The sequence below is a fragment of the Microchirus variegatus genome (assembly GCF_963457635.1).
Source record: "Microchirus variegatus genome assembly, chromosome: 7".
NCBI lineage: Eukaryota > Metazoa > Chordata > Actinopteri > Pleuronectiformes > Soleidae > Microchirus > Microchirus variegatus.
In genome coordinates, this window is record NC_139808.1 from 15,031,433 (window position 1) to 15,055,036 (window position 23,604).

The 23,604-nt window shown below is 39.1% G+C and overlaps 2 protein-coding genes across 4 annotated transcripts; one reads left to right on the forward strand and one right to left on the reverse strand.

The window, feature by feature from the left end:
• The first annotated feature begins 2,368 nt into the window (after positions 1 to 2,368).
• On the forward strand, positions 2,369 to 15,104 carry LOC310929674 (casein kinase II subunit alpha). 3 transcript variants are annotated; one of them, XM_083892494.1, is made up of 14 exons: positions 2,369 to 2,487; positions 4,436 to 4,726; positions 4,825 to 4,936; positions 5,044 to 5,145; positions 5,239 to 5,301; positions 6,963 to 7,013; positions 7,269 to 7,328; positions 7,492 to 7,575; positions 8,150 to 8,260; positions 10,662 to 10,763; positions 10,982 to 11,082; positions 12,551 to 12,699; positions 12,778 to 12,867; positions 13,603 to 15,104. In XM_083892494.1, the coding sequence occupies exons 2-14, from the start codon at positions 4,626 to 4,628 to the stop codon at positions 13,719 to 13,721; spliced, it is 1,245 nt and encodes a 414-aa protein (XP_083748620.1). In that variant the 5' UTR covers positions 2,369 to 2,487; positions 4,436 to 4,625; the 3' UTR covers positions 13,722 to 15,104. The 3 variants fall into 3 exon arrangements, with proteins under 3 accessions (XP_083748620.1, XP_083748621.1, XP_083748622.1); XM_083892495.1 differs by having other exon boundaries at positions 13,621 to 15,104; XM_083892496.1 differs by lacking the exon at positions 5,239 to 5,301.
• A 661-nt stretch (positions 15,105 to 15,765) lies between these two features.
• styxl1 (serine/threonine/tyrosine interacting-like 1) lies at positions 15,766 to 21,337 on the reverse strand (the record flags this gene model as incomplete). The annotated part of the gene is made up of 8 exons (XM_083891929.1): positions 15,766 to 15,897; positions 16,041 to 16,153; positions 16,636 to 16,733; positions 16,832 to 16,977; positions 18,581 to 18,714; positions 18,869 to 18,968; positions 21,068 to 21,129; positions 21,235 to 21,337. 8 exons carry the CDS (start codon positions 21,335 to 21,337, stop codon positions 15,766 to 15,768), a joined length of 888 nt encoding a protein of 295 aa, XP_083748055.1.
• Positions 21,338 to 23,604: the final 2,267 nt, after the last annotated feature.

The following is a 23,604-nucleotide window of genomic DNA, read 5'->3' on the forward strand; positions in this document are numbered from 1 at the left end:
AAATCACAACATAAATTATCTAAGGCACTTTAAAAAGTTAGGCAGAAACCGTACAATGTTATAGAGAGAAGAGTATCTCTTTGTGTCAGTGGAGAGAAACAAAATCCCCTTTTAACAGGAAGAATTGCACATATTTAGAAAAAGTCAAGGTCCCACATGTGATTCCTTTGAACATAGTTATTACCTTGCAACATTTAAAGCCATTCAAAATGATTGTCTTAGTAGTTGTTATTTTAATATTTGTGTATAAGGTGACTTGAGGCAAACCCTGTGTATATTGTCATGTGCACTCATTGTCCAAATCTGTTTTGCAGTTTTATTTTCTAGGTTACTTTATTATTATAACGTATGCTTTCATAGCAATCTTTCCCCTGAAAGGCTGTGTACAGAGCTGCAACAGTTAATGGATCCATCAATTATTAATTAACTGTTAAATTAATCATACAATGTTCTGATTATTCAACTCAAGTGTTTGCTCTTTTAATCAGTTTCTGTGATTTTAGCCTCTTAAGAGTGAATCTATGTAAATACTCCTTGTTGCTCCATGGCAGTGAACTGAATATCTTTGGTTTGTGGAAGAATAAAAAAGGAGAACGTTGACGACACCAACTGATATTCACTATTTTTGGACAATTAATATGCGAAAAACAAGCATTGTTTGGAACCCCCTAATGTGCTGAACTAGCGTTTGATTGGTTAATTTATCTAACAATGAGCATGATTTCCCTCTGGCAAGGAGTTTAGAGGAGGTCAAGGTGTCTCGATATCGCTCAGATCACTTGATTACGTTATACAGACAGCTTATTATTGTATTAGTGATCATTAACACCCAAAATATGTTGCCTCCCAAAGCTTTAATATCAGAAAGCAGGTAAGAACCACTTACATATTGTGTTTTCTGGCTCACATCCATACAGTACATGAGAGGTGCCTTTTGTTCAGACACCCACAGGGCAAACAGTACACCTGCTCTGACATAACAACACACACATATAGATGCTTTGTATGTGTACTATATTACATTTAACACAATGTTGACACAAACACAAATGTGCAATTCATCAAATGATATGAAAAAAAGAACTGATACAAATGTAACTGGGCAGCTTTTGAGGCCTTTGTGGGTCCTGGTCTTCATGCAGAGCAGAAGCCCACACTGACCTAGATAGAAATTAAGGAGCTTAAAGTACATGTGCTTCATAAGCTAAAACAAATATAATACATGATTATTGTTTCTTTGTGTATGTGATATATATTCAGACTTTTATTTATTCTGGTGCCTGATCTCGTACAAGTTGTACCCCTTCATTCTGTTACACATAAAATTCTTCATTGTTATTTAATATATTGTGCTAAATTAGGTGTCAATATACTGCGCCTCCGAGAGTTGTAAGTGGTGCGTGTTTGCAATGTTGTGGCGCCCCCTTTTGGACACAGTGAGGACCCTCATTCCCTTATTCGAAAGAGCTTTTTGCAAAAGCATTGGTTTTACAATGATGCTGAAGTAACAGTTTCAAAGGGTATATTGTAATTATTATATAATTTTACATTTCAAAAACTTCCGGTGTAGAATATTTATTTTTTTATTAATAATATGAGACTAGATAAAAATGTAAATGAGGATCATCCATGTGGCAGCAGAAATGTACTGTTATAAAAAAGACACACATGCGTGACAGACCTCTCTTCCCCCTGGTTGTCATCAGACTGATTATTGTCTTTTTATTTTATTCAATTAGTATCATCATTTCTTCAACTATGCTGTTTAAAATGTGGTGAGGGTGATAGTGACACAGATGTTTGCCACTTTTAAATGTGTACTACTTATTTATGCATTTTTCCTCTGTTTGATGTTGTCAGAAACTTGATAAATGATAAGCACTAAACATTTATTTTTAAATCCAAAAGTTTATTTGACAAAGTTTCGTTTTTTGATTAGCTGTACGACGGGTTGGTACATGTACCAAAGTTTGAAAACCATACGACCTAAATACTGTTTAGAACCATATTTCTCCTATTGGGGCTTAGTGCTACTAATTGAAACAAAGAGTGAATGGAATTGATAAAAAATAAATAAATAACATTGAATATTCAACCCAAGTGTATATAGAGGAACAAGCTAAATATCCATTTACATGCAGAAGAAAGACACGTGTAGACATTGATGATTTGTTTTCCAAATTGCCCGTAGCTCTTATAAAGTGTAAAGCTGCCTGAACACCGCTTTGAAACAATAAAGTAGTGAATAAGAACTACACATTTCATTGTCATCCGGTTGGTCAGCGCCTTTGAAGTGGTTTGGTCCTCCGCGGCTCCCGTTGGAAGACACGGAGACGTAGGTGACGGTGGTCCGCCATATTGTCTCTGAAACAGCAGAAATCACAACTAGCATAGACACCCCGGCGACGGAGGGAGGACAGAACCGTCGGTCTTTCAAAACTCCGCTCGTCTCCGGGAAGCGTTTCGGTCGTCAAATTGATCAAGGGGGTAAATATTCACAGCTCTGTTTGCTCTGCTTTCAACAAAATAGTCTCATAACCACCGCGGGGGCTAGCTAGCGCTAACGTTAACCACGTTTAAGTTAGCAGGCTAGCAACTAGGGCCCGCCTCGAGATGACAAGTTTTTAACACCTTGAGCTCACCGTCGAGTGAACAACGCTTGTTAACCAACTTATAACTAATCATTTTTAGTTACTGGTGAATGTAGCGAGTTTAGCCACTGCACGTTCACGCCCAGTAATTATTCAGTTGTGTCAACAGGACGTTAACATTGCGGAAGCTTGACATTTACGAGTAACTAACAGCTTACCGATAACTTTGTCTATAAACTAGTGTATTTATTAATCACATATCAATGGAAATTGACTGCAGGGACACGTTGATGAAGTAGAATTAACACCGAACGAATGAGTCTTCGTGTATATGTGGTGGTGAGCAACACTAGATTTATCAACTGTTAACAGTAATATGGCTCAGATAACAAATATGTCCCGACTTTTTCTCACTGGGAAGACCGAGAGTATTACTTGGGGGTTTACCCTGCGTTACTAATTTGGCACTTTACGGTAGTTCATCAAGATGCCAAGTGTTATGTTAGCCAACGAATAGAACCGTGATGCTGCTGCAGTAGTACTAAACAAATAAAATAATACGTAATATAAACAATTAACTATTACAGGATCCATAGTGATTTAAAAGGTGTTTGAATTTCTAAGGTAAATACATTTGTTGTGGATGTTATACGTCCGTTTAATCAGGGTTGTGTTAATATAGTGTTTGTACATTTAGTTTTCTTCACCTCTGTTTTTATAAAAACCCCTGTATTCGTATTTCAGTTGCATCATTTATTATTCCCCATGTAGATCACAGGCATCTAATCGACATCTGTGCATGCATGAATGAATGTAAAAGTTAAGGCATAAACAAGTTAACAGATTGCTTTATTAATGTCCCTCAACTCAACCTACCCTTCTAAGTGTGTTGGAGAACCTGTGTAGCCTTTCAGGTAGCATCAAAACTCAAAACAGAGGTTTAGTTGTAAAAACATGGTGGTCCAAAATGGTGGCTCCTGATTAGAATGTAGAAGGCTCATTCTTGGCTAATGGATAAACTACAATTTGTACAATTGAGTGATTGTACTCTTCTCTCCATGCCTGCAACAGCCTAGGACTGGGACACACCAGTTGGTTGCAAAGAATGACAATCGAATGCAACACTGCCTTAGATGGACGAGACTATCCTTTCCAGGATTAACAGTTGTGTGTTTAGAAACTGGATGACCCATTGACCCAGCACATTTTTGGAGCTTTATTAAATCTCATCAGTCAGGCACACGTGTTTGCAGACTGTCAAAACTATGGGTCCCAGTTATTTTACAATGTCAAATTCCAAAACCTGACCCCACGCATAATCAGACGCAGCAAGTGAATATACACACATCAACACATTATCATACAGGGGTCTTATATTGACAGAGCAGATGATGTTCGTCATTTGGACGGTTATTGATACCTGTCCAAGCATTAAGATACATAGTTTTGCTAACGTGCTGTCAGTCCCCTGCATTTGTGTAATAGCAATTTGTTACAAGTTTTGGCCTTCATTTTCATATTTTCTATGACCAGTTTCAGTTGGACAGTCCTGTTCACATTTGTTTGCAGTGCCTAGGGTATGTGAATGATCCTATGTGTACGTGTTCCCGTGTGTTAATAGGAAATTAAGAAAAGCCGTTAGTAAACCCTGGTTATATATTTGTTGATAGTGGTGTTTACTTCAACTTATGTACATCATAGCAGCTATGTGTACAGTGCATCTGTTCAGTCTGGGTTTCTCCGGCCTTAGCAGCAGTGGTTGAGATACTGCTAAACTATAACGCTCTATGAACCAAAAACTCAGTTTTCTGATATCTATTTTTCTCTTTCATATTCTTCATCAGCTATTTCACCGTGCCCCTGGCGGCCCCTCCCCCCATCCTCAAATAAATCCCCCCCTACCCTTGCCCTATTGGGCTCAACCTTCCTTTTCCCCACCTTCTCTCCTTTTCCCTCTCCCACCCATCACCCCTGTTTGGCTGACCATCCTCTGCTGCATTAAGAAGTCCCACCATCTCTGCCAAGCTGTCGGACATGTCAGGACCCGTGCCAAGCAGGGCCCGAGTGTACACCGAGGTCAACACTCACCGGCCCAGGGAGTACTGGGACTATGAGTCCCATGTGGTTGAATGGGGGTAAATATCTTAATTCTCACATTACACTGAGAGCATGTTGATTAGCAGCTCTGAAACCCAGCTGATATGTGGCTGTCATTTGTTTTACTTCTCCACAGAAACCAGGATGACTTCCAGTTGGTGCGAAAGCTGGGGCGTGGCAAGTACAGTGAGGTCTTTGAGGCAATCAACATCACAAATAACGAGAAGGTGGTGGTAAAGATACTTAAGGTAAATCTATACAAAACAGACATTAACAACAATTTATGGGCTCCGGTTGCATTATCAGATTCTTCTCACACTCTCATGTGACTTACTGTCTCTCTTTGTCGTTTTAGCCCGTAAAGAAAAAGAAAATCAAGCGTGAGATTAAGATTTTGGAGAATCTACGCGGAGGTCCGAACATTATCTCCCTCATTGATATTGTAAAAGACCCAGTAGTAAGTAAAGTCTTTATTTTTATTTTTATTTCGACTCTGGTCATGGTTATAGCAGTTTTCTGTAGTTCTGAGATGTTATTAATGTACCAAAAGCATGGTGAACCCACCACCTGTGCAAGATTCTCGATTTCACTTGGACTGGAGAAGTATGTGTCTGTAAGTATTCAGCCAGCCGTGGCTTTAAGTTAGATGTACTCTCAGCAGGATAGTCTTACTCATGTGCTGTTTTATGGCTTTTTATCCAAAGAATGGTGCAACACTGGTGTGTGATGAATTAAGAGCGCATTTTCACAAACAAGGAAACTACAGCAGCCACCATGTTTTTTTGGTATTTATTTGTATGTGACTGGTGAAAAATGTTTTAAAATCAAATCATCCATAATCACCTGTCGACATGAGCTAATCTTGTTTTCTGTTTTAATGATGACATCGTTTGTTGATAAAATGGCTGACAAAAGCTGAATTGCTGGCCATTCTGTTAATTAAGAAATCACAAGTAAAAGCACCATAAGATTTTGCATCATTATAAAAAGCTTGACATGATATATCACTTGGGTGCTGGCAGTTTGTTAGATGTGCTGTAATAGGATATAGATGGATGAATAGATGAGTGGTGAATGCTGTTTGGTCAGCTGCAGCTCCAGTTCACACTGCAAGCAACTAGTCTGGCCATAGACCAATGAATGGTCAGTTCAGAACATGTTCATTAATGTTTAAAAAAACGTGTTCGTGAGTAGTACGACTAAGTAGTAGGGCATTTAAATGTCAAAGTCAAGTTGACAAGTCGTTTGACGTCATCACATTGACACAGCAGAGGAACGCACTTTTAAAAAATCAACATGCCTTTGCAAATACACAAAACAGGCTAATATCTTGAATTTTCTGGTAATTTTAAGTGCGTAACCGAAACTGATTAAGATCTCTCCCACCCGCCCTCCGTGTACCGACCGGGTACCCAACTCTCAAATCATTGCAAAAATCAGGTGAAAAGGACTGGGGGAGTTCTGTGGTCTGTCAAATACAACCCATGTGATTAAATTCATGACATTTTGAGGCAGTTTACTTTTTATTAAAACAGGGAAAGAACTGAGGGGAAAAATGCGTTGTTAGTATATTTTAGGTCTGGGCGATATAGCGTCGATATAGCTTCATAAAAGGTCATGCATTTACACATAGTAGTACGTCATTTGAATAATTATTTTGTCTTTAGTAGTTAAAAAAAAAATCAATGTAAATCGAAAATCAATTTTTTAAAAATGTTTACATTTTTCATTCAGATAAAAGCTGCTGTACAAACAGGGCAATAATGCTTTAAGAGGCTGCATGCACAACTGTATAGAGATGATACTTTAGTGCATTGGACATTGAAGCAGCAGCTTTACTTTACTTTTACTAGTCATTTTCTGTCTAATGAAATCCACCACACGTTTCTTCATTCTCTTCTTAGCTGCCCCAAATAAAAGTGTTTGCTTAGTGAAAACCATAATTAATAAAGAAAACATCTTTTGATAACTTAACTCACACACTGCTCCTAATCTTTTTCAGTGGGCAAATGTGAGTGAAATACTGGCATTGTGGACTGAAACTAATCTGTACATGGGCTGAGTTTCCCTTCTTATTCACATCTTCAGGAAGTGAATAAACATGTTGGAATGTGAATGTGGCGTCTGTGTTGCTGCCAGTGTGGCTCATAGTTTGTGTTGGTGCCATAGCTGACTACAATGTTACTGATTTAGTTGAAGTATCCTCAGTGGTAGCCATTTTTTGTTAACACTGCAGCACATTAAATGCAACATGCATCCTTTTACCTTTTGCAGTCCCGGACGCCTGCTTTGGTCTTTGAACATGTCAACAACACAGACTTCAAGGTAGGAGCTACACTTGTCTGTTCATGTATGAGATGAGACCCTCCTTTCTTGGCATGCCCGTTGCTTTTCTGTACACGGGTGTGTATGTGATGGAGGAAGATTGAGAGTCCAGTGTTATGTCTTCGGTGCCAGAAAGTCAACCATTTTCTGGTTCTATCCTCAATCATTGGCACAATCGACCTACTTGACTGTTCCATTGATGTTTGCTGTTGGACATTATGATAGACAGACTAATGGTTTTGTTTTGCTTTCCAGCAACTGTACCAGACCCTGACAGACTATGACATCCGTTTCTACATGTACGAGATTCTCAAGGTGAGTGGGCTCATGAATTTTACCCTCTAAATATCCTGAAGCTGGTGACGCATTAAGTGCTTAAACCAGATGGTACTAAGCTTCTGTTTGCCTGTCAACAATGTGTCGTCCAGTGGCTTTTTGTTATCGGTTTTGAAATGAACAAATGTGCCTTTATGTGTAGGCTCTGGATTACTGCCACAGCATGGGAATCATGCATAGAGATGTGAAGCCACATAATGTGATGATTGATCATGAACACCGCAAGGTGAGTAGTAAACATAAGAAAAGTTCTGTATAACTTAAGATGTTGTGACCCTCCTTTCTTGGCACACTCGTTGTTTCCCCATACACGTGTGTGTATGTGATGGAGGAAAATTAGAAGTCCAGTGCTATGTCTTCGGTGCCAGGGAGTCGACCATCTTCTGGTTCTATCCTCAATCACTGGCACAACCACACCAGTCAACTGTTCCAATGTATGCTCTGTCTAAACAAGAACATGCCAGCATAGTTAAAGACCCAGTTATAATGATGTCGGATAACATTATCCATCCACCATGTTGTGTCAAGTAAGCTAGTCCGGCTACTGTGATGGAAACATGATTTAAAATACTTTGTCAGGTTGTGACTGGCTCAGGACAGGTATCCACTTTCAATTAAAAAGACCAAACACTAGGAATTTATTTTCTACTTGTGGCCCTTGTATTTAACTATTAAGTTGTATCCTTGTTTGGTATCTTTTGATTTGCCTGTAATGCCTCTAGTTTATATCTTACCTCAACTGCTGTCATTGGCACCAATACTTGAAAACTGCCTTAATTACTTTGTTTCTTCATCTGTAGTTGCGCCTTATTGACTGGGGCCTGGCTGAGTTTTACCACCCCGGACAGGAGTACAATGTCAGAGTTGCCTCTCGCTACTTTAAAGGGCCCGAGCTCCTGGTGGACTATCAGGTACACTTCTGTTTTATTGATATTCTTTTACTGCTGGGCATATATTCCAACAAAATCAACAGTTTCATTTTATACAATGGTATTTTTTTATGCATGAGCAAGTGCTGATGAGAGGGAAACTCGGTTGTGTTTGTGCTTGTATTGAGCAAGTGGTCGAGTGAGAGCTGGAGCAGCGGTCTTGTGAGTGTGTGTTAGGGATCGACCGATATGGATTTTTCAGGACCGATACCGATCATTAATAACCAAGCGAAACTGATAGTCCATATGTAGAACCGATATTTATTTGCAGTAAAAATGAACATTTTGTTGTCAAAATTTAGAGATTAAAATGAATACAATATACTGTTTGTTTTCACTGACAAAATGGCCCTAACTTTTTGTAAAATAACACATAATTTACATAATCATTAATGTCTTTGCAGGTATTACACACTGCCCTTCCTGGGGTTGGCTTTGTGAAATACTGCCATACTGTACTTTTCACCCGCTTCTTGGATCCATCCATCTGTAATGAGGATTTAGAAAAAGAGAGACAAAAAGAAAGAGTGAGAATTAAAAAAGAGAAAATATATATTCATTAATTAGAACAAAACTGTCTGTAAAACTTCCACTCCACTACATAATATTCTTATGATAGCCTACATGAATAACATTTAATTAATGATGTCTTATGTTCTCTCAGGTGGGCTACATCTGATTCAGCCTGATTAAGAGCAAACCAATAAAGAGGGTGGCCAGAACCATGGCTCACTACATTCATTTTATAGATTTAATAGTTATTTATGGAAAATTTTACATAAAACAGCATGAGTAGATAAAGACACAACTTCCAGTGCTTACCAGAGTTTTCACTTATTGTTCCTTATTTATTACTATATTTATTTATATATTTAGAGAAATTAAGTCATATTCAGAATCTCAGAACATTAAATGTACACTCTTGTGCTTAGAACTGTATGTCATATTACAGAAATAAGAATAAGGCACTTGGCAATTGGAAATTAAAACCATAAAGGCGACTTTACACACGTGAGTTGAAGACATGACGGTATATTTATTGATTGAAAAAAACTCGACCTGTGCTCTCTGCCTGACTAATTGAAATGACCCATCATTAACCTGGACTTTACGATGGACTGGCAAAAAGGCAAATATTTAACATTTATTCTGTGTGATCATAGTGTAGTGAGAGCATGAGCGCCGTGTGCGTGTGCTGTTAAACTTATAGGCTATAATCACTGTGGGTGTTTATTGATAAACTGGGAGCCGCCCCATGGGGTGAGACATGTTGGGGGATGAATTATTCCCACAAAGTAATGATAACCGTAAGGGTCTCCTATTATTATTATTATTATTGCTCTAATAAGCTCTAGCTCTAAAGCGGTCACGGCAATTATAATGTAGCGGTACACCGTGTTGAAGTAGTTTAATCTCCAGAGCCAAAGCGCAGGTTTTCCTCCCTTACACTTGGTACAGCCTACTTATGTCATATTTTTATTTTATATGTCTCAAAACTTCATCCTAGGGGCTTTGAAACTTCGACTGTCATTGCCTTACCTTTCTGCGGGCTCACCGGAGCAGTCCTCCGCTTCTCCTCCGTGTCTGTGGCGCTGCATGTAGAGACTTCAGTGTGGATTGATTGGCTGTCACTGACTCACTTGCGCCAAGTAGCCAATCAGTGAGGGTTGTGGGTGGGACATTGTTACACAACCAAGAGAGTGGTGACTTCAGGCAGAGACGCTGCATCAGAGCCAAAGGAGCGTGTTTTAAAATATATTAATGAATTATAACGGTTATCGTTGAAAAAACAGCCGATGCCGATTATCGCAAAAAAATGCAGAATATCGGCCAATATTATCGGCCAGACCGATAATTGGTCGATCCCTAGTGTGTGTGTGTGTGTGTTCTATTGAGTGAGTGGTCAAGTGAGCGGGAGTGACAGATTTGAAAGTGTGTGTGCTTGAATTGAGTGAAGGGTTGCGTGAAAGAGGAAGCGGTGTGTAAAAGTAATGGTATACATTCTTGCTACTCTAACATGTGTTTTCTGCTAAGGTGGTGGAGTAAATTGCTCATTGCTGCTATTAATACCACAGTTACCTCTTCAGCTAAGCCCTTAGTGTGTTTGGTGCAGCAATCAAAAGGGTTCTGATTTTGCAAGACCAGTATAGGTCACATCCTAATCACTCATGCCTTTTGTGCTCTGTGTGCTTGAAAGGCACTGTTCTGAAAGTATTTGTTTTAAAATGTCCTACATAAATAAATAAATAAATTAGACTTTGACATGTGGGCTAGTAGGCTCCAGGTTTGATCTGCTGCATTTGGCATAATTGAAATATGTAATGGGTGTTGGTGGAGATGTTTCTGGAAACCTCTAAATATGCCTGTTTTCTGTGTGTTGCAGATGTATGACTACAGTCTGGATATGTGGAGTCTGGGCTGTATGTTGGCAAGCATGATCTTTAGGAAGGAGCCTTTCTTCCATGGCCATGACAACTATGACCAGGTAAATTGGAAATTTCGCCACTTTTAAGTAGCAGACATCTAAAGTGTCTTTCTATGGCTACTTTACTACTTGAGCCAGGCTGATGACAAGTTGAACAGTTTTAGTTCATGTGGGATAGCAAATCACATGAAAGTTGTGCCTACCCAGTGTTCTGTAGGTTCTGTCCAGTAGTGTCTCACCCAGAGGTGACAGGCTGTTTGTCCCCTGTTTTCCCTCAGCTGGTGAGAATAGCCAAGGTTCTTGGCACTGAAGACCTCTATGACTACATCGACAAGTACAACATTGAGCTGGAACCTCGCTTTAATGACATTCTGGGAAGGTAAAAATCAATTGCTGCAGTCACTTGATCATGTTGGTGTCAACAGCTGTGCTGGCTTTTGTTATTCAAGCTCAAGTAGGCAGGATGTATTTTGGGTTGTTGATCAATAAGTCCATAATAACCTTTCAGCATAAAGTAAATCAAGTAATCGAAGGGAACACGAATTCTGCACCTTTTCCAGGCAGTGGAGCAAGCATGCCTGGTAGCTTTTATACTTTATTTGGGTGAAGGAATGCAGCAGATTAAAATGATTTACATCATCTGTTCTCCACAATAAACACCATTTATTTTTATGGTGTCTCCTAGGGGTGGGAAAAATAATCGATTCTTCGATGCATCGCGATTCTCTCTAGAACGATTCCGAATCGATGCGGATAAGTTGATAATCGGAATAAAAAAATAAAAAATAATACTTCGCCTGCTGCAACATTCTGTTCGCTTCGCTCGCTGCAGAGCCAGGGTTTCCCCCAGTGTATTATAAGCCTAGCGGGTCGTCAGGCTTTGCGTTGCTTGTTTATTTATTTTAAATATATTTTTTTATACAACTCAGCTTTTCTATACCGGGGTACAAGGGCGCACGTTCCCCCATGTAATCCGCGCAGTACACGCTAGTCCAGGTGCCGATTGAAACCCAAGTCACACTATCAAGTGCGTCATTATTACGGTTACATCGTTCTTGTCAATAAAGATATATTTAGGGATGCACCGATAATTCGGCGGTCGAAACACAGCGAGTTCACTGTGGAACAGAGCCTGTTAAATGCTGGAAAGTCTCTGCGCAAAAGTGAAACTTGGCTGCGTGCGGCACAGATTATGCACTCCCCGCGACATTGACTTCACAGCAGAGAACATTCTCTCTCTTTGAGCAGTTAACTAAAGACTTCAGCTCATCTGATGCATTGATTATTCCCTTAATTACAGCGTTAAAGCGTCTTCTTTTACAAATATTAAGACCACGGAGTGAAAACGATGAAAAGTGCGCTCTGCTCTTCAGTCTGTCACGTTTTACTCAGATCACCTGCACTTCATCACGACTGTACTCCATCCTCGTCATAAAGATCATTATTCTTATGTGGGGATAAAACACGTAGAGAAATGATCCAGTCTGCTTTAGATCAAATCAAAATCAAATGAGCACTTGGAGACGCAGAAGCGCAGGAGCAACGAACGGCGCAGGAGAGGGAGAAGAGAACAGCGCAGGGGCGGTGCGCAGACATAAAAGGGCTGTCTGCACCAGATGAGCCAGATGAGGGGGCACTGCCACTTTTATATTTATGTTGCTTTATCTTACTTTTAAACGAGTAGCAAAGTATTAAAGTAAAAAATTGTTGCATCGATAATCGGTTTAGAATGGAATCGTTGACCTCTGAATCGTTATCGAATCGTGAGGTGCGAAGAGATTCCCACACCTAGTGTCTCCTCTGTGCGAGTTCTCAGAATTCGTTGTGGATTTTTTTTTCTCCGACAGGCATTCTCGCAAGCGGTGGGAGAGGTTTGTCCACAGTGAGAACCAGCACCTGGTCAGTCCAGAGGCTCTGGATTTTCTGGACAAGCTGCTGCGCTATGACCACCAAGCCCGGCTGACAGCCCATGAGGCAATGGATCACCCTTATTTCTGTAAGCTTACCTGAACTAGCCAGTGTTGTTTTTAAGAAGCAAATCTGTTCTTTATACTGTATGTTTTGTCCCCTACAGTCCCTATTGTGAAGGATCAGTCTCGTGTGGCCGGGTCAGCCAACCTGCCCAGTGGGAACCCAGCTGTTAGCTCAGCGAGCATGATCACTGGTAAGAACACATGTATACTGCTACAGAACAGATATGTGTAAAATCTGTACTATTTCTGTTCAAGAAAACTCTGCATAAGAATTTAATCTCGGACTTGTGTAGTTTTACTTTAATTTCTGTCAAATATTTTTACATTGCACTACACCTAGAGAAGGGGTTGGTGTTAAATTGTACAGGACTGATGTCCAAAAAAACAAAATGCTTTACAAGATAACGGCACGCACATGGCCACATTCATGAGTATTTATAAACACAGAATTTATAAATTCAACCTAGACCTTAAAATGACTTGTAAATTGACATCAAAGAATCTAAGGAAAGGTGTTGGCACGATATCACCTTTTCATGTCCGATACTGATATCACAAACTTGAGTGTCTGCCGACACCAGCCAATACAGATACATTTTAGACCTTTAACTGTGAAGCTGTTAACACATTTGTGCTAGCTATAAAGACATAGTTCTCTCACTGTATCAAATATAATTCTCCCATAAAAAAGAAATGCTGCATGTGCTGCATTTGGAACAATATGAGTATCGTATCGGCTCATCCCTAAAAGGTGGATATGGTGTTAAAACAAAGGGCAAGGCCACACAGAATTTAAGTTGGCACTAAAATGTTATCAACCCTAAAAGCAACTGGTAACCACCAGTGTAGGCTAGTCAAGATATACTATATTATTACATTATTGTGGGTATTTTGTGCTAGTTTTCTGATGGTCTGTCCATGCTCAGGTATTTCTGCCTTGCCAGCCTCTACTGCCCTAGGCCCTCTTACTGGCTCGCCGGTCCTGTCTGCTGCCACCAATGTCCTAAGCACCCAGGTGCCTGCTGCTGCTGGTGCCCCGCAGTGACACCTCCATTGAAATCCTCCATCACCATGCCTCACCTCTCCCACCACTACCACCACCCAGCTTGGTGGAAGAAACTAGACAGGTGCCACTCTGCCAGCCCTCCCCATATCCAACCAGACTCCACATGACTGCGCCTCACCAACCCTTCGTCTGAAGGACGCCGTCATCCAAGAAAAAAACCAGAACAAGTTTTCTGCATTCCTTTGCCTCCTGGAATGAACGTGTTGACCTGAAATCTGAAATGAATGTTCTGTGTAATTGAAGTATACAGGTATTCTTTTCATTTTCCCTCAAGCTGTAGTGAGTACAAATGGGTGTGTCTGTGTGGTGAGCTTGAGAACGAGTGTCCCCCGTTGTAGTTAAGATAGCGAAGGCACTGGTCAGCAAGTATACAAAGAGAAGGCAAAAAGAAATATGGCTGCCACCAGTATCAAAAGGAGCACATCCTGTGTATAGTTTACTACTGCAGCACTGTCAAACAGAGGACCTGAGGAAAACACTTCCTTTACCTCCTGAGACAAGTCTTAACACCCTCTTCATCTCGGCACGTGTGTGGTGCTGTGCTGTGCTCCAGGTGTATGTGAACACAATGACACTTTCAACACTTTCTCTGCCTGAGCAGTCTTGTCTAGCCTATCTTACCACACCAGATCACTTATCTTCTTTTTATAACGTAAACCCCCTCTCCCCCTATCGTACCATGCGTCGTTACAACCTTTTTGTATTGAAAGATGTTCTGGACTGCTGGATTAGGTTTATCATCAGATTGACTCTAGTGTACTTGGGATTCTTTAGAAGCCAGGTAAGGTTAATTCAGGTTCCCGAAGGAAGAGTTCCTCAAACGTGCTGCTTTCAACATCCTTGAAATGCTTCAAGTGGCTTTTCTTGAATTACTTCAAGACATAACCAAAGTTTACTCAGTTGGTTGAAAGAAGAGACTGACCAAACCTAGTTTTATTTTGTGGGAGTTTCCTCATGGAGATGCCTTGATCCAGGTAGGAGATGTGGGCTGTAGTGAATGAGAAGTTTGAAATGTGCAGGTTACAGAAGTGCTGTTAGCATTGTGATGTGGGTAAGCTTAGTGACGAGATGAGTTTTATTGGCTTTCACCACCATATTGAAGGAAATAACGAATTTGAAATTTTGAATAGCACTTGAAGGGTAGCATTTCACCCAGTGTTGTAGTGTCAGAGTCTGAAAGTGTACGTATTAGATCCTGCAGTACATAAGCGTTTATATATATTTTTCCCATTTCAAAACCTGAAAATGCAAATAAATCAGAACATGTACACGACCTGTGGACAGAGCAGTTTGAGTCCCTCACTGTATATATTTTTATGTTCTTATGTAGAAGACTAGTATTTGAGAATATTTGTGTAAATAAACGCGTGTTTTATTTATCAGGTACATCTGACTGATTCATGTCATTCTCATTTGTGCTTACATGTGAACATTTTGTTTTTCAAGGGTATATTTAACTTATACTTTGACTAACACGTTAGTCAAAGTATACTTTAAATCATTGTCTACCACTTAATCCTCTACTTGAGGGTTGTGGGGGAGCTGGAGCCAATCCCAGTTGACATAGGGTGAAAGGTGAGCTACACCCAGGACAGGTCGCTGGTCCATTTCGGGGCAAACGTAGACAGTCATTCTCTGCCTATTCACACCTCACACCAATGTATGTCTAATTTAGTGTCCAATTCCACCGCTGCATGTTTTGGGGCAGAGGGAACTGGAGTACCCTGAGAAAACCCACATGCCTAACCAGGATTCAAACCAATCACCACCTTGCTGTGCTAGCCGCTACTACGCCATGTGGTCCTTCTCAAAGCCTACTTCTCTGAGGCATTTTCAACTCGACAGCTAACGAAGTTCATGCAGCTCATTTCATTCCAAAGAAATTCACTGTGCATTAGTCAGTCTACCTCATTATAAACGCACTTTACTGCACTTGTACAAAATAAAATTTGTGATTTGATAACAGAATATTCTACAGAAATAATTACTTTAATTTGTAAAATTATTTAAGTATGTTCCTTGTTTAAAAATATGATTCAGAAACATCAGTCACTTTATTTCCCATGGTGTGCTGCTCCCAGTCAGACAGCTGCTCCAGAAACCCCGAGTTTGGCCTCATGTTGGGTTTGCATTTCAGCATACATTTCCAGGCCTCCTGGAAAAAAAGGCAAACCAACAGCATTATGTACACTGAAATGGGTAAATGTAACGATCATTTTACATATTGGCACATCATTTGTAGGTATTTGTTGCTGCATTCTCCTAAAACAAAGACCAAATTCACTAAACTCCACTTTCCTTAAGTGAGTATTTGAGGTGGTGCATGATGAAGGCAATGACAACAGCACTGCAGCGACTCCTGCCCTGCTGGGAAACCACCAGGACACCAGAGCCCTCATTGATGTGTGACTCTGAAAACATAAGAAATATAACTTAGAATTAACAGCAGCAATGAAAGAATATTTTGTTTAAATATAGTGTTTAATTGACAAAATTAAATATTAAAGTTAGAGGGGACTGTCTGTGAAGGCTCTTAGTCATATTGGTCATGGACATCTTCACTAGTTAGTACAGTGTACAGTATATAATCAATAATCTAAAAAATATCTCAATTAGACCTATACAACCTCTGACATTAAGGTTGAAATAAAGGACACAGTCACGCTGACATTTAACATAATTGGATTTTCCAATTCCTTTCCAGTTGTACATTGATATTGATTATTTTAGTTTTCACTGCATGGTGTCTTATTACAATTGAACACTTCATCATAAAACTTTCATGTAAAAAAAAAACCCTCATAGGTTGCTGTATATTAATTCTCTAAATAAGACAATCAATATTTGTAAGGATTTAAAGCTGCTATGTTTAATCAAATATCTTGTGACTTACCAATAAAACTACAAATCCTTTCAAAACGTGAGTACAAATCAGACACCACTGAATCAGCCACAGGGACGTTAAGGATAGTCAGGTTCTTCTGTGTTGGCCTAAATCCAAGCAGAGTCACAAGAACTGGAGAATAAACTCAACAGCATGGCACTCACAACTTTGTCCAATAAAAATTCCTCAGTAAGTCCTGACTTACTTCAGGCTGTCGCTCTGTGAGACGTTGACGATGGCTCTGATTTTCAGGTCCCTGATGATCCCGGAGTCTGTGCCATGATTCAGGTTACCCATATACAGCAGTCCTGCTTTAATCTCCAGCGGATATGTCTTCAGGTTTTCCAGCTCCTGAGACGGCACACAAATACAGGATTTCACCAAAACAGTGAGGTATGAATGTATTACAGGCAGACCTTCACTCCCAATTCCCTGTATTTGATTCAGAATATATGGGCCTAGCATCAGTTAAGTTTTTAGTAGTTTTAGTTTTTTGTAATATGGACAATTTGCCAGGTGCAAGATTCAAAAATTGTTCATAAGTATTGTGTCATAAAACCCCAGCAAAAGATGCTATTTTAAAAATGTATTAGGACAGATGAACAACCATCCCTGAATCAGATACAACAGTCAGACTGAAGTGCTTAACACTGCTGAGGTTGGATGCATTTAAATATCAGAAAGGTTTTTTCCTTCCATTTTTTATTGTTTTATTTTATTTACTTATGATAACAATAACGACAATCAATACATATATTTTTTAATTATACCCTACAGTATTTCAGATACAGGCCTCTACCAAACGGTTGATACGTCTGTTCATAATAAACCTGGTTTGCATAATTCATAAAGAACAACATTCAGAACAAGTGACATTAAGTGTCAGTGAGTTCAGCTTGATGCATTTTTCAATGAGATATAGTGACTTGAAGTGTGGTCGACCAAATGGTTGAGAAGTACCTTAAAGGGTTAACTTAGATGAACCAACTCAACTCAATTAACTACATAACAAATGTTATGTTGTTGAACTTGCGTAGCCTTATGTCCCACATTGTAAACAATATTGAATTGAAAACATTTTATTATGAATGAAAAGGCCGGCAGAGAACAAATAAATAAACTTCATATGAACCCAAAAGGCTCATGAAATAAATGTACAAAGTTGAAAACTAAGCATATTTTCGCTTCGCTAGCTTTAGTTACTTTTATCAACACACAATTTAGTTATTTAAAGTTATTGTTTTTTTTCTTTTTCTTATTTAATTATTTCAATTCATAAAAATGTTTTTTTCAATTTTGGTTTCCATTATTTGGTCAGTTTTCGTTAAAGGTGCATTATGTAATAAATCTAAAGCAACTGATCATAAAACCCTCCTAATATGTCACAGAGACTCAGGAATAATGTTCATATAACAAACTGAACTCACCAACAACAACAGTACAGCCAAAATATTTGCATTAAAAAAAATATTTTTGCAGACTGCAAATCATGTTTTTGTCACATTCTTACATATGGCACCTATAATATAATAACCTTGCTCGTAGTAAAGGTGCACAAAAGCAACTTTTGGTCATGCCCACTTCTGTTCTTCCAAATAAATCTTCATAATAAAGAAGCCATATTGTCTTTCTTAACCAAAAGAAAATATGGCTTCTTTATTATGATGATTATGATGATGAAAATCCCTCTCCATCCTGTTGTTTGTTGTTATTTAGAGTGATCCAACCACCACACATTGAACCATCACATCACAGTTTGATTCATCTTGGTAGGAAGAATGGTTTTAATATGAGGCAAACATAATAAATGTCCTGATAAGTGAAACTGCTTACAAGATAAAGATGTTTAAAACTTGGCAAGAGACACTCACTCTTTTAAGGTTTCTGTCTTGTTCTTGTATCATGAGTGTATAGTTAATTACCTTTGGCTCCATATCAGGTGTGTCTGTCTTACCATGATGGTGTACATTATTTTCTCCGTCCTTAAGAAAGGGTACAGAGCGCTGAATCTTTCAAAGCCTCCTCTCACTATGTGGACAGGACAGAGACTTGCTTCAGCCAGAACCTGGGCACAGTCAACAGCTCTGCCTGCAGGGAAAAATAAGTAAGAAACCTAACATCACTTCATCTGAAACGCAGACTGAGGGAATTAGGAACAATATAGACATCGTAATGTACAAAACAAAGTTGTAAACGTTGTCCTTATGCTCAAGCATTTCCACTCGAAACTTTCTCCAATGACCTTGTTCCTGCAAAGAGCTGGTGTTGCTGTCGTAGACCACCACGTGCTGCATAGTGTCAACCTCCACTGCCACAGGCAGGAGGAATTTACCCTCCGAGTCCTGGAAAGAGTCAATCAGAAAGCTTTCACATGTGACCATGCAAAAATCAACTTACAGAGACAGCATGGAAATCATTTTCAGTGTGTTTAAGCATTAAAGGCTAGTGACAATAAAATCAAACAGTGTATTGTGATAAATTAAACATAGCTCTGTGAACCTGATGACCAATTCACTGATGCACAGTTAGTTTTGACTTTCCTCTTTTCCTCCATTACCCCTGCCTGAATGACATGACTGTATTGTTTATGAGCCACGGCATTACAAGTGGCCGTGAATATGATCTATCCTTAAGATATTACTTTAACTAAAATAAGTGCATATGGCATGTAAACATTAAATTCACCTAAATTGTTATCACATAAAGGGATGAACCTGATAATTTGCAGAAAAAACCCAACCCCTGTTTCCTGAACTGTAACTATTTGTAGTTTTTAGATGCTTTGGGATCTTGTCATGTACATTAATCAACTCTAATCAACCCAAGGTCAAAAGAATACAACCCCATTACAACCCAAATACTAGTCTGTCCATATTTTATTAAAGTTTGGAGATGTGATTTCAGTTCAAATAAAGAGTACATTCAGTAACCTAATATTTTAACAAACACACAGAGAGAGAGTCACATAAAGAGTCTCTAGTCTCTTCCACGTAAAGGCAGGATATCAAATCACTGAACCCTGTCTGCAGGAAAGGAAAACATTCAAGTCCGTCAGGAGCTTTCACAACAACAGTAAACCGTCGAGGTCATTAAGCTGAATAAATGCTTTGTTCCCAGAAAACATGAATCAGGGTTCCATCGAGCTGAAGTCTAGAGTGAGAAGCGCATATTTTGATCCCAAAAACCCAAAGCCCATCATACTCAGAACCAATTTCTCTTAGAGATGACAGGAGGAGGTGGCTGCTGTGAAATGTATCTACAAATCAGGGAATCAGCAGACTGATCTCCCAGGAAAATGCTGCTATTTTACTTTTCTGCAAACCATAGGGAGGTTTCATTTGTCGAGTCTGTACACAGTAAAATATTTTATGATGTTTTGGCAAAATTGTGTCATGTCAACATCTCTAAAACGAAACAATTCTCAAGTACGTGAGGTAAAACTCTCACTGTTTATTCTGGTTATGAGCTGCTGTCGAAAAAAAAGATGACAGCCTCCATAAAGCAAGGCGTTCCCCCCAAAGTATATATAAAGACTTATTCTAAGGCTCAGAAAACCAAGCTATTTTTATTCGAAAGAAATTATTCAAGCATACTTGTGGGTAGTATATTCCATTTCTGCCAATCAACTGTCCTAAATGTCATACACTGGGCCTTTTAAGTGACACAAGCTATTAAAACTATCATGTAGCCATTGGAAGAAGTAATACAAGTGTGGCCTATTTATGGTTTGCAGAAATACACAATGACAAAATGTGATGCTAAAATGTTAACGGAAGATAATTCAGGATTGGGATGTGAGGGAAGTCATTTTATATAGCTCATTTTTATTTCTAATGGGTATAGTGAACTCATAGTTCTGTTATCTCAACAACTACTTTAAAAATAACAAGTACATTTGGTGCAAATGGATGATAAAAAAAAAAAACTGGTTGGTGTGCAGTGACTTTCTCCAACTCAAATGTTTTCTAACATCATCCTTCAACTGCTCTGCTGCCAAAACTCAGTTGATAAAAGTGATGATCATATTTGCTTTGAGTTTGTTCACTCAGATTACAAAAGGCTGCACCACCTTCTTTGTGGCAGTGGTAATGGATTCAGCATGAAAGGAATGTGTACAGACAACACTGAGGGCTGGACAAATGTTTCACTGTGTGTGTTTTGGACTGAAAGGTATTTTTTTTATTTTACTGAGCATTAACATTCTTCTAAAAAAATCCTTTTGAACCAACAACAGAGCAGATGCATACAAAGTCTCAAAGGAAAACAGCAACTAAACTAGTTTACTCTGTTTCAACACAAGATTCATTTGATGCTTATTAAAGCAGGTTTAACTTTATTTGAGGGGCATATTTATGTCACAATGCAGCTTTTGTTTTCACAGAAAGAGTAAATAAACTAGATATTAAACGAGATAAGACTGTCGATAAAATGAAATCCATACCGCTTTTGCACTTTTAGCCGTTATGACGTGACTCGTGTTGTAATCTTGTCTTTCACGAGCATCTGAAAAAAAAAAAAAAAAAAAATCAGACAAACATGTACAAATAAATACAATAAACAAATGAAATCAAGCAAAAACAAAGTTATATATATATGCTGATTTTGTACCAATCAAACAGAGGTAGTTGATCTCGGTCAGCTTTGACACACTGCTGCACCTGTTGAGGAGATTATAGAGCTCTAATGGCTCACACATCAGGAAGCACGTCATCACAGCCACAACAAAAGCAACAATAAAAACAATTAGCTCAATATATATAGATCCAAAACAGCTGACTGGTATATTTATATTGATCTGCTGGGCAAAGAGGTACGACTACTTAAAATGAGCATGAGCTCAGTTCTTTTCAAGGTTTGTTTGTATGGATCATGTTGCTAAGCAACACAGTGTTTTCCCTCATTGGTTGTAGTCGATGTGGAATTTAAAGGCACACAATTACATTTCGTGATAATGCAAAGTCCATGTATCAGTATACTGTACATATATATGTATGTACATAACATAATATATAACAACATTAACAGAGCAAATAAATACATTAAATCAGTTCTTTGTTGAGGAGACAGGGCTGACAACAAAACAGCAAATGTTTGTTGATTTTCTTTCTTTGTTTACACAGACAATTATGCAGACTCTCTATTGATTTTACTATAAAGTTCTGTGCTACCCTTAAGATAAATGTAACGTGTTATTTAAAAGGGGGGGAAAAAAATCCATCACCGCCTTGTTTCTGATCGACTTGACACAGTTTCTTACTGAGAAGCATCGTCACGTGAAAACACTTTATTTGATCAGGCAATGATCTAAATCACCATCACTGAGAGGATTTTGCTTATAGCCACCAAAGGACAAGTGATAGTGATAGCCTTAAGAATCTGAACTCGAGATTGTTGATTTTGACCGACAGCATGTTGACATTTTGTGACTGGAAATTCACAGATGTTACCTGCAACCAAGCACCTACCTTTCCCCGTCTATTTTGTCTTCTTTTTCGGCTAAATGGAAATCATTTACAAAAAAACTGACGTCATGGTTTATAGAAAAAGATGAAACCAGTGATTAAAACATTAATCATTAGACTTACATTCATTCACCCCAGAGTGGTTATTCAGTATATTCTAATTTCTAGTTCTGGTCTTCTACGACTCTAAGTAAACATGTGTGTGAAATTTGAAAAGATTCTCTCGAAGTGCCAACAAAGTATGAGGTCACAGTGACCTTAACCTTTGACCACCAACATCTATTCCCTTCATCCTCACAGTTTGCTCATGTTTTCTGATATCATCACAATGCCTATCATGTGATTTCTGAGGTCACAGTGACCTCGACCGCTGACCATCGAAATCTAATCAGTTCATCCTCGAGTCAAAGTGACCGCCTGTGCCAAAGTTGCCAAGATTCCATCAAGACTGAGATATTGTGGTCAGAAGAATGGGTCAGAAGGACGGACGGACGGACGGACGACCTCAGCACACAATGCCTCCGGCCACGGCTGTCACGGCAACAGAGGCATCAAAACACAGAGGAACATCAGCATGATGACAGTGACGCGCACTGATGCCGACAGTAACTCTTTTCATCTAAATGACAAAAAAAAGGGGTCTGTGATTCAGTGGCTTCTGATGGATAAATTAGAATGTTTAAGGACTAGTTCACCATTTCAGGAATTTTTTTTTTTTTTTTCTCTTTGAGAGTGACAAGATATGAAAGTAAAGTCTCGCACTGCTTTCTGTCCACAGAGAAAAATACATTTTCACTTGCCCCTCCCAGTTTCCATCCATGCAGATTGATTTTGCTTTAATCTGCTCAAGTCCATCTTCACCCCAATACAATGGAGGTGAAATTATTTTAGTATAGAAAAAAAGTCCCCGCGACACTTGCCTCAGTCATTCAGTGCCAGTGTGTTTGCATTCATCTTTGTCCAGAGGGTGGCAGTGTTGCTCCATGTCGCAAACCCACAACAGAGTAGAAAGCCCAGTCAGCCTGCCTCTCATGATGATCATCAGACTGACACTGAAAACAACACTGTGTGTGTGTGTGTGTGTGTGTGTGCGAGCGTGTGTACGCATGTGTGTGTTGACACTTTGGGATATGTAATGGCCAGATATGGGTCATGAGCCATGCTGCATTGAAAAAGTTTACAGTTATTGTTTGGATGTTTGTGTTTTTGTCCTTCACCGCAGTTTGCTCAAAGGCAGGGGCCAAATCAGACAAACAAGTATGTGTGTGTGTGTGTGTGTGAGAGAGAGAGAGAAAGAAGTAGTTTGTGCATGTTTTTCTGTGGTTATGATGACACTCTGGCTCAAAACCATTGTCATTTTGACATTCTGCAGGCTTTTATTTTCCCAAGGTTAAAGACATGTTTTTTTTTGTCTATTTAGGTTCGGGTTATGAAAACAAAACATGGGAGCTCAAATCATGTTTTGTCTCCATGTCTCCATGGGGCAGGGTAGTTAAGGAGAAGCGCTCACTAATGC

Coding starts and splice junctions, on each gene's coding strand:
- LOC310929674 (XM_083892494.1), top strand. CDS start 4,626: ATGTCAGGACCCGTGCCAAGCAGGGCCCGAGTGTACACCGAGGTCAAC. Junction 7,014..7,268: donor TCAACAACACAGACTTCAAG/GTAGGAGCTACA, acceptor TTTGCTTTCCAG/CAACTGTACCAGACCCTGAC. Junction 12,700..12,777: donor AATGGATCACCCTTATTTCT/GTAAGCTTACCT, acceptor TGTCCCCTACAG/TCCCTATTGTGAAGGATCAG.